Here is a 14,218-nt window from a genome sequence, read left to right on the forward strand (position 1 = left end):
TACACTGGGAGGAACTTACAGTATATGCAACCCAAAACACACGAGATCCGACATTTCCAGGATTATGAAGTTTTGTCTCGATTGAGACCTGGATTTGGTTGGGGGCATGCCTTGGAACCCCAAAGTTTGGGTGTGTTCAGTTTTCAACAAAATTGCTCATATCCAATAAATATACCGTATATGTGTGTGTAAATATATAAAACTTGCGTGGTTGCCACTCCTTGTTTACAAAATCTGCTTGGCCAGTGCCCTCCCTTTAACAGAAGTCACTGAAATACAAATATATAAGGCAGCGAGTTGGCACTCACAACACTATTAAACATGCATAGACTAACATAAATCAAATTTTTTTAGGACATTTTATTACGTTTATCTTGGAGTCTCTACATATTTAATAGTGCTGTGAGTGCTGCTCCACTGCTATTTTTTATGAAAGATGTAGAATGTATGAGTTTAATCCTGTGTGTAGTATATGGCGGTCACTATTGTTGTCTGCAATATATGGGGGTTACTAATGATTTCTGCATTACATGACGGTCACTAATGCTGTCTGTAGTATATGGTGGTCACTAATGCTGTCTGCAATATATAGCGGTCATTAATGCTTTCTGTAGTGTATGGAGGTCACTATTGCTGTCTGCAGTATAAGGTGGTCACTAATTATGTATGCAATACATGGCTGTCACAAATGTTGTCTGTAGTATTTTGCAGTCACTAATGCTGTCTGTAGTATATGGCTGTCATAATGTTGTCTGCAGTATATGTAAGTCAAGGATGTTGGATGTTGTCTGTAGTACATTGCGGTGACTAATAGTGCCTGTATTATATGGTGTTCATAAAGGTAATAGGTGACAGCTATACACTGGGATGGGGAGCGCCAGGATGAGTCTTTGCACCAGATGACAAAAAGGGTAGGTTCACCCCTGGAAAGGAGGAGGGGCCCCCTCCCATTACTCCCCTCAGTTCTGAGTTTCCAGCTCTTTGCCTCTCTTAGGCAGTCTTGCTCTTGTACCGGTGCCGGGGATCTGACATCACTTTCTTGTCACCGTTACCAGCACAAATCCCCAGGGAGGATAGGAGCAACAGATCAGGCACAGACCCAAGTAAGTAGAGACTCTTTGGAATCTCAGCCCACCCCATTCACACTTCTGCTGGGCCATCCAATCCATTCCTTACATACACAGCACACACTCCACACAGGGTGTCCATATTATTTATGTACAATGCAAAATAGTCTTCAATCAAATCAGAATTATCCTGATTTGATTGAAGACTCTTTTGCATTGTACATGAATATTACTGATAACCTGTGTGCTATGAGACCATGCCCCATTCCCCATTTAGCCATGACCCATTTGTGGGGTCACAAGTTCAGGGTTGGGGCCATGGAGACTCAAAGTATATTGTTGCAACCTAACCCTCCCGGAGGGTGCCTAACACTAACCCCCCCCCACTGGTGGTTACTAACCCTAACCCCCCTCCATGTAGCCAATCTCTAACCCTCCCCAGGGGGTGCCTAACCATAAGTCTCCCAGGGGTGCCAGACCTAACCATCCCCCACGTGACTAAGACCTAAGATGCCCCGCTTACCTTCATTCAGGATGCTGGCTGTCAGGATTTTGGTGGGGCTAAAGATATGTGTTGGGATTTTGATGCCTATCTTTAGTCCTGGGTAAGGCTTCCACTGTCGGGATTATGACGGCCAGCATCCCGGCTGCCGGTAATCTAACTACATCCCAAAACCCCACCATAGACATCTTGCCTTCTAGAATTCTATTAACAGAGCATTTGGTGGAGAGCTACTTACCTATTATGTCTTCAAAGGCCTCCTTCATATCGTCAACATCTCTCATCAAGAAAACGTGTTTCTCGTGATCTTTCTTGGACGCAATGTCATTGAGTTCTGTAATGCTGACATCATCACCCAGGCCGAAGACATAAACATCTGTAATTATAGCAGAGAAATTGACCATGTGAGAAAAAGCCCACTATAGTGTCTTGGGCTTTTAATGCCAACAGATATTCAGATAGTTTGGGCTTATAATACTAGAAACCATTGCATGTATTAGCTTATATTTTATGCTTTATCTATCTCGGCCATCTATCACTATAAGGTAAAAGTGATAACTAAGTGGCTCGGGAAACAAAACATCTAAATTTTAAGTCCATGGCAGGTAAACTCCCCAGACCTTAATCCCATTGAGAACTTGTGGTCAATCCTCAAGAGGCGGTGGACAAACAAAAACCCACAAATTTTGACAAACTCCAAGCATTGATTAGGCAAGAATGGGCGGCCATCAGTCAGTATGTGGCCCAGAAGTTGATTGACAGCATGCCAGGGCGAATTGCAGAGGTCTTGAAAAAGAAGGGTCAACACTGCAAATATTGACTCTCTGCATAAACTTAATGTATTTGTCAATAAAAGCCTTTGACACTTATGAAATGCTTGTAATTTTACTTCAGTATACCATAGTAACAACTGACAAAAAGGTCTAAAAACACTGAAGCAGCAGGCTTTGTGAAATCCAATACTTGTGTCATTCTCAAAACTTTTGGCCATGGCTGTAAGCTCTTCTCAGCCAATTATATTATAGTTTTTAATGAGTTTGCAAATGAATTTCAGCCTCCTTGTCATCAAGAAATTAATTCTCCAAATGTCTTGAACATTAGGAGATATTGATTTAGACTAGTATGTACTTTCGACCTCTAACTCCTGAGAGGTTTACAGCACAGCACTGAACAGGGGTAGACCAGATATCAAACTGTTTCAAGAGAAAACGTCAACTGTAGCAAAACTCTCCTGCAATATGATCCTCATGACACTGGAGCTAGTACAAATACATGTTATACATTCAGGCTTTTCTTCGCCAGTGTGCTGTGGCAGCAATATCTGCATTTTGATGCATTTTGAAGCAGTTGGTGGGCCAGAGTTCACCATGTAGTGAGCCGTCTGCTGATACAGGCCCACTATGAGTAAGACCTCCACTGTAAAAGTCACACCTATTTACATGCACAATATCTGAGGTCTCCTCTGCTGGATATGCTTCAGGGTCTTCCCATTCAAAGTCAAATTGATCCTTTTCCATTACAAGTGGCAGCAAACTTATTCAAGAATAACATGGGCAATTCTCTGGACAATTCTAGATAATTCATTACATACTGTACACTGCATTGTTTTTCTAGATTTAGACTTGTCATGTATTTATTTCATCAGACAGAGTTGTTCCTTTTGGTTGCCCTGGGATATGAGACAATTCTACTGTGTTCTCCATTAAAAATAATTATTCTCATTGTTAAATCCCCATTCGGTGCTAGCACAATGTCAGATAGGAGGAGAGTGAAGGACTCAGGACTCTCCTCTGCCTAACAACCATTTCAATCATCTACACACTCACATTTCCAAGGTGTTTTACTTACCCAAATATTCTTCTCGAGTTTTGGTGATATTTAACAGGCCTCTCATCCTCCTGATTTCCACAGTTGGGTCCCCTCCCATGTTGTATTTTCCTAAGGAGTAAAAATTGAGTCACATAAGAAGTGTGAAAGACTCTGTTAATGACAGACTCAAACTCCAAGGGTTGGGGAGCTCATTCGAACAGCAAAGTGCTACGAGGTCAAAACTCTAAGCTTTATGGTAAACACTTTTCGGAACATACACATCAACCAAGAGGTCATTTTTCCTGTCTCTGTGCACAAAACAAGCAAATAAGGAGAAAGAAAAATTGCACACACTGAATCTGGTTACAGTAACAAATGTATAATGGAGGTTCGAAAAAATATATCATCTCATTTTACTTCCTGAAAGTCTACATCAGGGACAATCTCCTTCCAAATAAACGCTTGCATGATGGATTAAAGATGGTCACAGACTTATAAATGGAAAGGACGTGAGGTGCCAAAGATATTGTGGGTGCATTCCACAAGAGCTGTGGTGGCCTCCTAAGCTCAAAGGGGAAAGGCATGAGCAGACAATCCCTGCAAAGCAGCAGGATGGTCATTGATTACACTTTTTATAGATATCTTTTGGATGTCATTACATCAGATAAAAAAAACATCTTCTTGTGTATGAATTGATTGGTGCTTTACTGCTTTGTTTGTTGTACCCCTTATATCAGGGCTCCCATTGCAGTCTGGGAAAGAAATAAGCAAATTATGTTGACCTGCTAAAATTCCATTTCTTTGGAGAGCCCCATGGCAGCCCTTTGTTTCTGTTATTACCCACTAACAATACCTACCAGGGGTGCCAACTTTTTCCTGTTTTTACTCAACTGAGCATCATTAATCCATGCATCAGGGCTGCCATGTAGATAAATGAAATTATAAGGAGATATACAGCATGTAGAAATTTTCACCCACATGCACAGTTGTACGCATCTAGGTAACCACACCACCCCTCTACATAGGCTTGGCTTCATTGCTATCATTATGACCAGTGCGCACTGGCAACAGCTCTAACCCTGGTGCAAGAGATCTATCTGGAATCGATCCGCAGCATGTGCAGGATGGAAACATGCAAGATAGATCCACAAAACTGACTAGCGTTCAACTCTGCATGATCCCCTATTTGCTTATTATTGCATTGCTCTGTAAATCCGGGCACAGGCGTGCACCTACACTGTACAGAGAGCCTGATTTAAGTCCGGATGGTATTGCACAGTCACAAGGAGGCAGCTGTGCAATACCGTCCAGTATATATTAAAATAAAGCAGATGCCTACTGACAGCAATAGCGATATGAGTGCAGCATCTCTAGACGCTGCCTTGGATCACTAGCAGCCTGGCCAGTCTTAGCAAGCTTCAGTTTACTCAGCCTGGCAGCCTGCGAGGCCAGGAGATCTGCGCCCACTAATGCAGACCCTCACCTTGGCACTCCCAGAAAAAATGGGCAATGCCCCCGTTTCTGGGAACGCTGGTCAGGCATGCCCCTGGTCCGCCCCACCAAATGCCACAGCATGTCAATTATGCTGTGTCTTGGGGGATCTATGTGCAAAATGGCAGGACCCGTTCATGCACATAGCAGGTCCTTCACATACGCAGTTTACCGATAATTGGAAAATTTTGTGAGGCCCAATAACAGTGTCCGGACCTGAATCAAGCCCAGAATGTCCTCACTCCTCCTATCGGCTGGCGCAGATTTCTGCCAAAATCGCAAATTTCCCCACCTGGCATCATAAACATTCGATAGAAACCAAGGCTCCTTGGAGGAGCTTAAACTGGTTTGCACTTTGCAAATGAGGCCCAATGGCTCCCACTGTGAGGCAGATGGGACAGGCCGAGGAGAGGAGCTGGGAACTTGGTAAGTATGAGAGCAGTTGGTGGGACAGACTAGAGGGAGGGCAAGGAGCAGATGGGGAGGGGTGTTTGGGATGGTATCTACCCCGGGGGTGGGGGGTGGGAGAGGACAGGATGAGCACCAGCCAAAAGTGGAAGGTGTGGTCAGATAGTGCAGGGAGTAGAGTGGAGGGGTGGCAGAAGGAGGTGACCAGAGTGGCTATGTGTATATTACATGTGCTGGTAGGCAGTATGAGTGGCTATGTGTAGATTACATGTGCAGTCAGGCAGTATGAGTGGAGCGTGTTGAGTGGGTTAGGCATTTTCTAATGTATATGGCACAGGTGGTGGCACCAGCTTTGCGCTCTTAGTCTGAGACTGAATGTGTGTAGTATTCTGGCGGCATACTCACCGTCTGTCATAAGCATAATAACATTTCTCGTCTTCATGAATTTTTCTGGGTCTCTTGTATGCTGCAGAGACAGCTGTGCATGGACTTCATACAGAGCTGCACGTGTATTAGTCCCTTGTTTGTCTTCATGCTCTGCGGATAGAAAAGTGGGTAGGTGAGAAAATGAGCGATATGAATGGTGATAATAATGAAGACACATAAACTGCTGAGAAGTGTTGAGTCCTATCTGCTGCAATAATTGAATCAATATATTGGTCAAATATAACAGTGTGTGTGGCCCATAAATGACCAAAATGCCAGAGGAAGATCCTGTAGACATAAATAAGGAAATCCCCATGGGTCCATGTGTGCAGTTACTGGACGTGGTTGGGTGTATTGGCTGGGAAGACATAGTGAAACTGAGGCATGGGCTCATATGTGCAGTTATTGGGCATGGTTGGGTGTATTGGCTGGGAAGACATAGTGGAACTGAGGCATAGGCCCATGTGTGCGGTTATTGGGCGTGGTTGGGTGTATTGGCTGGGAAGACATAGTGGAACTGAGGCATAGGCCCATGTGTGTGGTTATTGGACGTGGTTGGGTGTATTGGCTGGGAAGACATAGTGGAACTAAGGCATAGGCCCATGTGTGCGGTTATTGGGCATGGTTGGGTGTATTTGCTGGGAAGACATAGTGGAACTGAGGCATAGGTCCATGTGTGCGGTTATTGGGCATGCTTGGGTGTATTGGCTGGGAAGACATAGTGAAATTGAGGCATAGGTCCATGTGTGCGGTTATTGGGCATGGTTGGGTGTATTGGCTGGGAAGACATAGTGGAACTGAGGCATAGGCCCATGTGTGCAGTTATTGGGCATGGTTGGGTGTAATGGCTGGGAAGACATAGTGAAACTGAGGCATAGGCCCATGTGTGCAGTTAATGGGTATGGTTGGGTGTAATGGCTGGGAAGACATAGTGAAACTGAGGCGTGGACCCATATGTGTGATTATTGGGCATTGTTGGGTGTATTGACTGGGAAGACATAGTGGAACTGAGGCATAGGCCCATGTGTGCGGTTATTGGGCGTGGTTGGGTGTATTGGCTGGGAAGACATAGTGGAACTGAGGCATAGGCCCATGTGTGTGGTTATTGGACGTGGTTGGGTGTATTGGCTGGGAAGACATAGTGGAACTAAGGCATAGGCCCATGTGTGCGGTTATTGGGCATGGTTGGGTGTATTTGCTGGGAAGACATAGTGGAACTGAGGCATAGGTCCATGTGTGCAGTTATTGGGCATGCTTGGGTGTATTGGCTGGGAAGACATAGTGAAATTGAGGCATAGGTCCATGTGTGCGGTTATTGGGCATGGTTGGGTGTATTGGCTGGGAAGACATAGTGGAACTGAGGCATAGGCCCATGTGTGCAGTTATTGGGCATGGTTGGGTGTAATGGCTGGGAAGACATAGTGAAACTGAGGCATAGGCCCATGTGTGCAGTTAATGGGTATGGTTGGGTGTAATGGCTGGGAAGACATAGTGAAACTGAGGCGTGGGCCCATATGTGTGGTTATTGGGCATTGTTGGGTGTATTGACTGGGAAGACATAGTGGAACTGAGGCATGGGTCCATGTGTGCGGTTATTGGGTGTGGTTGGGTGTATTGGCTGGGATGACATAGTGGAACTGAGGCATGGGCCCATATGTGTGGTTATTGGGCGTGGTTGGGTGTATTGGCTGGGAAGACGTAGTGGAACTGAGGCATAGGGCCATATGTGCGGTTATTGGGTGTTGTTGGGTATATTGGCTGGGAAGACATAGTGGAACTGAGGCATGGGTCCATGTGTGCGGTTATTGGGTGTGGTTGGGTGTATTGGCTGGGAAGACATAGTGGAACTGAGGCATGGGCCCATATGTGTGGTTATTGGGCGTGGTTGGGTGTATTGGCTGGGAAGACGTAGTGGAACTGAGGCATAGGGCCATATGTGCGGTTATTGGGTGTTGTTGGGTATATTGGCTGGGAAGACATAGTGGTACTGAGGCATGGGTCCAGATTTTTACTAACATCTATTTTGCTTTGATATCCAGTTACCCAGCAATTACTAATAATCCCTATTATATCTGTTCTTGTGTTAGACAACATCATGTAAAAAACAAAGTCAGACAGTCAGAACATAGACGGATTTACCTCTATAACTGAATTTTTTAATTTTCTCAATAACTTGATCGGGATTTACACTTTCCTCGTCAGAGAGCCTCACAATAGGTTTTGCGTATGATGCGTAAGAGATGATGGCATATCGGGGTTCAAAGTCAAAGCTGGCAATCTGCAAACACATTTATATACGCATATTTACCCAATCAGGACATTATCATGGCATCACTCAGACACACCCTCATCTTGTTTGCCTAAACTTATTGTTCTATCATTCCATTTACTTTGTTGTAACCAGGGGCAGATTAAGAGAGGAAGTGGCCTGTGTGCAGCCTCTGTGCGGGCTCCCCCTCTCTCCCCAGCGTATGTACAGAGTAGACCCTGTAGTAACAAATGCTGATCTCTGGACATGTAGCGCCTGTGCCATTTTCCCCGTGACACCTCTACTGAGCATCCACAGATCTCTGGGAAATTGGCACCTGTGCTATTTTCTCAATGCTTAATGCAGCACCGATGGACAGGTAAGTACCATCTATGGTTGCAGGGTGTGTGGCGTTGGCCCCCCCTGGACACATGTTCCCGTGTGCACACCCTCCACACATTATAGACGCACCAGTGGCTGCAACTCATTTGGAGACATTAATTAATACTTGTTAAATAGTGAAGTGAGAGAGTTTTCACTCAATCATCCATAGCAGACAGTCATCTAAGACAAGTGGTTTAAAGATTTCTGATGGACAAAATGGTTACATAGCAAAGCATAGCATGTAAGGGCAGGATTGGAAAGTGAGATGTGAGTAGGCCCATAAGAAGCATTGTTGCAGCCCAGGGCACCTGCACATGGCTTGCACGGTGCCAGGAATGGCACCCTGCAGGCACGCCTCCTTTTGCTGGCCCATGTGACCTGGTCCACTCAATGTGATGTCATGTGCTCGGAGGACATGGCTGGCACAGGGTGTATTTCCGCAACCAAGAAGACATGTGAGTATGTTGCTATATACCAGGGGTCATTTATGCAACATCACTAGCATAGCTGCAATCAGGGCTATTTATCACAGTTCCAGGGGCGGGATGCACTAAATAAAAAAATGCAGTAAAAACCCAGTTTCTGGGGATTTACCACATATTCCGTATGCACTAATGTGCTACCGGCGGGTTTCCGACGTGGAGGGTAACGCCAGCTATTGCTGGCGTTACCCTATAGAAGCCTATGGGCTTCTACCGCATCACGCTGGTATGAGGGATCCGATCGGATCCCTCCCAGCATGCCCCGCGGCCGCCACATCACTCTGCGCATAAACCCAGAAGTCCACTGTGCAGCGGAGATCGCAAAGGACAGCTCTTATTGGAAGAGCTGTCCTTTGCTGTACTGATCGCATATGTTAGTGCATATGCGATCAGTACATATGCGGCGAACGGCGGTAAGTGTTCCACTATGTTAGTGCATCACGTCCCTGAACCTATTCTGCCGGAAAAATAGCCCTGGTCGCAACAGTGTTTTAAAAGTCACTTTCTACCGAAATGTACACTATATTATTGTCTTGTCAGGGTAAAAAAAATTATTCCTATTTGTGTCTGTTTCACTTTAGATGCTCGAATGTATTTGGGAACTTATATCTACACTATCCGGTCATTAGCAGTAGTACTGGGTTGCCATTGAGTGCTGCCATTGTTGTAATTTCAGTCGTATTCCAGCTGCATCAGACTCAGATATGTGAAGGGGAGGTAGCCGATGCTACAGACTGGCGAATGCACCCAACTCTGAATTTTGGAGGCACTTTGCTACTCGGTTGCATACAAAGAATGGACTGTAGGCAGGAGGACTTTTAATTAAAGTTATGCAGTATGTTTTGATGAAAATAGAACACACCTTTGGGGTTTCCGAGTCGAATGGAGTCCCGGCTTGGATACCTTTTGGGATTTCGCTTAGAACTATGAGATCAATCCTATTCTGTGCGAAAGGTGCGATGTGCCGTTGCAACGGCGTTAAAATGCCGGCAATGGACCGGCACATCACACCCTTCACAGCCCGACTAGACCCTGAATTCGCCAAACTTTGCTCACTGCCCTATGGGGCTGCGAGCAAAATTTGGTGAATCCGGGCTGCTGTAAAGTGCGCCAATTGCCGCGATGATTCACGCCGGCGAGATCACCCCTAAGTCCCGGCTTGGGTCTACTTTTTAAGTTCAGATCTCAGATTTAAAACACGAATCTTGGGTTTTTTTTATATGCATGTAAACATGGATTGCAGGTCAGCTGTTTTTATCAATTTTAAATAAATCCAAAGCCAAAACAGAAAATAACCAAAACACTTAAAGGTGGTTTTGCCAAAACCATAACATTTGAGGTTTTTTTCATATAGATCACAGGAGTAGCAGGTACAAACGCATTCAGTTAAAAGTTAAGCTCACAGGCTCACTCTCCTTAGGATATTTCCCGTTGCGAGTAACCCAGTGTATATGTTATGCAATGAATATTGCATATTAAGAATGTTTTATGTTGGCACTGGTACCAGGGCCAATCCTGTCAAGATATACCAAAGTACATCAAGTTTCTAAGCAGCGGCTCGAGCCACTACCGATATCAGGGTTAGGCCAGAAAGATGCTGTTAGATTATCAGGATCCAAATAGCAGACTGGCAATGACCTGGTTAAGCACTTGGAAAAATGGCTGGATAAACCTCACCATTATCAGTGATTAGCCTCTTTTGAGGCAGATTTATAATACAAGACTGGCTACCACAGACAGAGTGGAGCTGTCACTAGCAAGGGACTGAAAACCAAGATGGGCTGCGTCAGGATCCCAAGGCAGCCCCAGCAGATAAAAGTTGCCAATTGGTTGCGGAGAGACACAGTGCCTGGAGCTCCAGGAGAGAGATGTCTTTATTCAAGTAGCCTGAGGAAAAGGCATCACCCTTAAGGATTGACCCCAAAAACCAGTTAAAAACTGCAGCCAGACTGATAAATGTTGGTGTTTGTGAGCTGAATTTCAGGACTGGTGAGGAGTTCTCTTGCACTGCTGAAGGAATTTGAAGATCAGCAAGGACTTTGAGGATTAGTCTTGAATTCCTGCTGGGCTTGGGGAACTGAGCAGACATCACAGGATACTGGAGCACTGCAGACAGGAGTAACTCCAAAATCTAAGAGTTCAATACATGGAGACACTGCAGGAGTGCTAGAGCAGATACAAAGGTATTTCATTGGGACTCTGAAGAAAGACACAACTTGAAATGCTTGAGTACAATACATGGGGGGGTGGGGGGGGATGAAGGAACCTGCTGTGAGTTTTTAGAGCATAAACTGACCTAATATGAAAGGTTGTGAATTTGAGGCTGACTCGCCTACCGTTCCATGATGTGTGTCAGATTGTGAAGCCACACTTGCAGGAATTCCTCCAAGTTTCCAGAGTGTTTGCTGGGAACAAACTAATTGTTTAAAGAAAAAAAATGTAGGGTCCCTTTATCTAAACATAAGCAGCACTAGCACGTCTGCCCAGTCTAGTATTGGAAATATTTGTGTGGATTCCCCCCAATTTTTCTATTACCAGCACTAGATTTGACCAGACAGGGCTAGTGGTAGCACAGAGGGAAGATCCACAGTGTTGGGTCCCCCCACCACCATAATTTTCCACCACCCCTAGACCAGTTGGCCCCAGGCTGGTATCACCAGGGAGTTGGGCCTACAAAAAAATATGTGGGCCCCCTAGGGTCAATAGCAATAGGGCAATTCTCTATGCCCTCTGGACTTTCTCATATTTGCTTATAGTATGTGTATTTGGGATGAAGATTGTTGTCGAAAACCTAGAAAATGTAATGGGTCAATTATTCCTCATGCAATAGGGTGCTTGTAGAAACATAGAGAATAAATTATATCTGAACATATATTCATCCCCATTCACCTATACTTTCTGTCCTTGCTGGTGGCATGCCACATTCCATACCTTATCTATGAATATTTTGCTGCTTTGCTTTGCAGTTTTAAAGTTGCTACTCCCTACACTTTTTGAAGCATCTATGAGGATGAAAATGTTCATGAGGCCGCCTTCTGTTATATGTACTTTACGATCTTCTGTACCTGTGGGAAAAACATGAGAAAAATTATGAATGGATAATGGTTGGGAGAAGAGGGAAAGACAGTGAAACAAAATTTTTGATTTGAGAGAGAGAGAGAGAGAGAGAGAGAGAGAGAGAAAGCAGTGAAAGGCAGCACTCCGACAACTTGTCAAATAAAATGAATAACCTTCTTTATTGTTTTGTTATTTGTATATTTATTGTAGAGATGTGCACCGACCCCCGTGGATGTTTTTTTAAAATTTGTTTTAAATAAAAACAGCTAAAATCACATAATTTGGGCCTCTTTTTGTTCCTATGGCAATATTAACCTTGATCACTTTCATTTCCAGTGATTTCCAGTCAATTTTGACCACTAAACAGTGTGTTTGCAGAAGCCTGCACAGATGAGTGTGATCTGGGCTGTGCTTCTCTGTGTGTAAATGTAAATTAATAAAGTGTTAAAAATTGGAAAAAACAAATGCCTGAGAACTCTTCCCCCGATCCCCCCCTCCAAGCACAACCAGCACCAGGCTTTTTTGAGCCAGTTCTGGTTTTGAAAATACAGGGGGGGGGGAAACATAGGGGTCCCCCGTATTTTACACAACCAGCATCGGGCTCTATCTGGCGGGGGTGTAATGCCACAGCAGGGGCAAACGCCTCACTGGGTCCCCCTACCAAAGCATTCAGCACCCCCTACTAGTTAGCTGAGGCCAGGGATTTCTCAGGAAGTGAGGCCTCACACTTGAGCAATAAAATCCCAAAAAATAGCGTGGGCCCTAACCAAACATAAAATAGTACAACAGAAATTTCTTCCAAAGACTCTATATGCTCACAAATATCTCCAAACATATCTACAAATCACCTCAAAGAAAGGGTGAAAATAAGCATCATAGGGCCTGATTCAGACCCACTCGCGAGCGGCTGTACGCTCGCAAGTGGGTCGATGGTCTGCACTGAGCATGCGCACGACGGAGGAAGCTCCGTCGTGCGCATGCGCCAGACACGACGAGCGAAGGACTTTCCTTCGCTCGTTGTGTCCGATCAAAGGGGGCGTGCTGTCAATGTTGATTGACAGCACGCCCCCTTTGGTGGGCGTGCCGGGGGCGTGCCTCCCTGACGGGGGCGTTCCCACGGGAACGCCTCCCGTCAGAAGCCGGCCCACTGACATCACTAGTGATGTCAGTGGGAGTGATTTTGGCTCTGATAGAGCCAAAATCACTCCGGAGCTTGCGGTTGAAAACCTCAACCGCAGGCTCCGGCTCGCAATTTCGATGGTCGCGATGGTCACGACCATCGCGGCCATCAAAATGCACGCTCGTATAGCCTGTGGGTGGTGACCCACAGCTATACGAGCGTCCAGGAGGACGCTCCATGAAAAAGGAGCCCGGCCCTCATGCAGAGCGTGCGCTCTGCTCAGAGCGTACGGCTCTGAATGAGGGCCATAGTGCACTCAACAAAGCAATTGACACTTTACTAGGACAAGATAATTACAAACGTACAATAATAATAAGTTTAGACAGCTTATCTGAACACTCTAATAGGACATCATGGACAATGGATGCTGACAATGATGTTCCTCACATCCCAGATGATTCACCATCACTTGTTTGTCCTCATGCATTACGGGTTATGGAGTGTTACGATTCATTGTGTGTACAGAACCCAAACACAGAGACTCCTGCCCCTCTACTAGCAATGCCAAAAGGGAGATTTACAGAACAATACATGCGAATGCAGGTTTATGCTGAGTCCTTGTAGACTGGCGAGTACTCGAACACAAAACAAGGTACAGCCTTGGCAATGACACACAGAAACAGCAGCCGAATATATTTATGGGCATATTTATCACAATCCGCATCTCTGATACAGACTGGCTGTGATAAATTCACAAGGATGTATCAAAAATCGCATGCAGGGACAGAGCTTGCAATAAAACCCTGTCCCTGCAAATCCTCCCTGCACACTTTTCATGTTTGTTTTTGTTTTGCAAAAAATACCATGAGAAGTTTTCTGCGCAAGCACCGCCGGCTACCGCTACACCACCAACTCCTCGCGATCTCACCTGCCTGCTATCCCCCCACCCTCTCTTATCTGCATCGGTCAGCTGACCAGGGTCACAGTGCAAGAACCAGGAGATCAGCTGACCGGAGCCCCAGTGAAAGGACCTCACAGCTGGTCACTGGGGCCGGCTCCCTGCTCTGCCCTGCCTGTCAGAGTGGGGCAGGAGTCTGGGAACTGGGGGAAATCCTGGATAAGATGGCATTATTATCACGATTTATTTTTAGTGAATCTGAGCAGATCACATTTCCCATTACAAGTATGTGAATTGAAGGGCTTGGAGTAGTTTTTTTTTTTAAC

General features: G+C 45.3%; 1 protein-coding gene across 1 annotated transcript in view; it reads right to left on the reverse strand.

Moving 5' to 3' along the window:
* LOC148506609 (complement factor B-like) overlaps nucleotides 1-14,218 on the reverse strand; it is a 77,848-nt gene that overhangs the window by 36,666 nt on the left and 26,964 nt on the right. Inside the window, exons 6-10 of the mRNA XM_088446570.1 lie at nucleotides 11,749-11,882; nucleotides 7,843-7,981; nucleotides 5,683-5,814; nucleotides 3,418-3,507; nucleotides 1,808-1,945 (exon numbers count right to left, since the gene is read on the reverse strand). Coding sequence (XP_088302696.1) covers nucleotides 1,808-1,945; nucleotides 3,418-3,507; nucleotides 5,683-5,814; nucleotides 7,843-7,981; nucleotides 11,749-11,882 — 633 coding nt within the window. The remainder of the gene's footprint in view (nucleotides 1-1,807; nucleotides 1,946-3,417; nucleotides 3,508-5,682; nucleotides 5,815-7,842; nucleotides 7,982-11,748; nucleotides 11,883-14,218) is intronic.

This window comes from Taudactylus pleione, unplaced genomic scaffold (assembly GCF_031769625.1).
Source record: "Taudactylus pleione unplaced genomic scaffold, aTauple2 ptg000400l, whole genome shotgun sequence".
In the NCBI taxonomy this organism is placed as follows: Eukaryota; Metazoa; Chordata; class Amphibia; order Anura; family Myobatrachidae; genus Taudactylus; species Taudactylus pleione.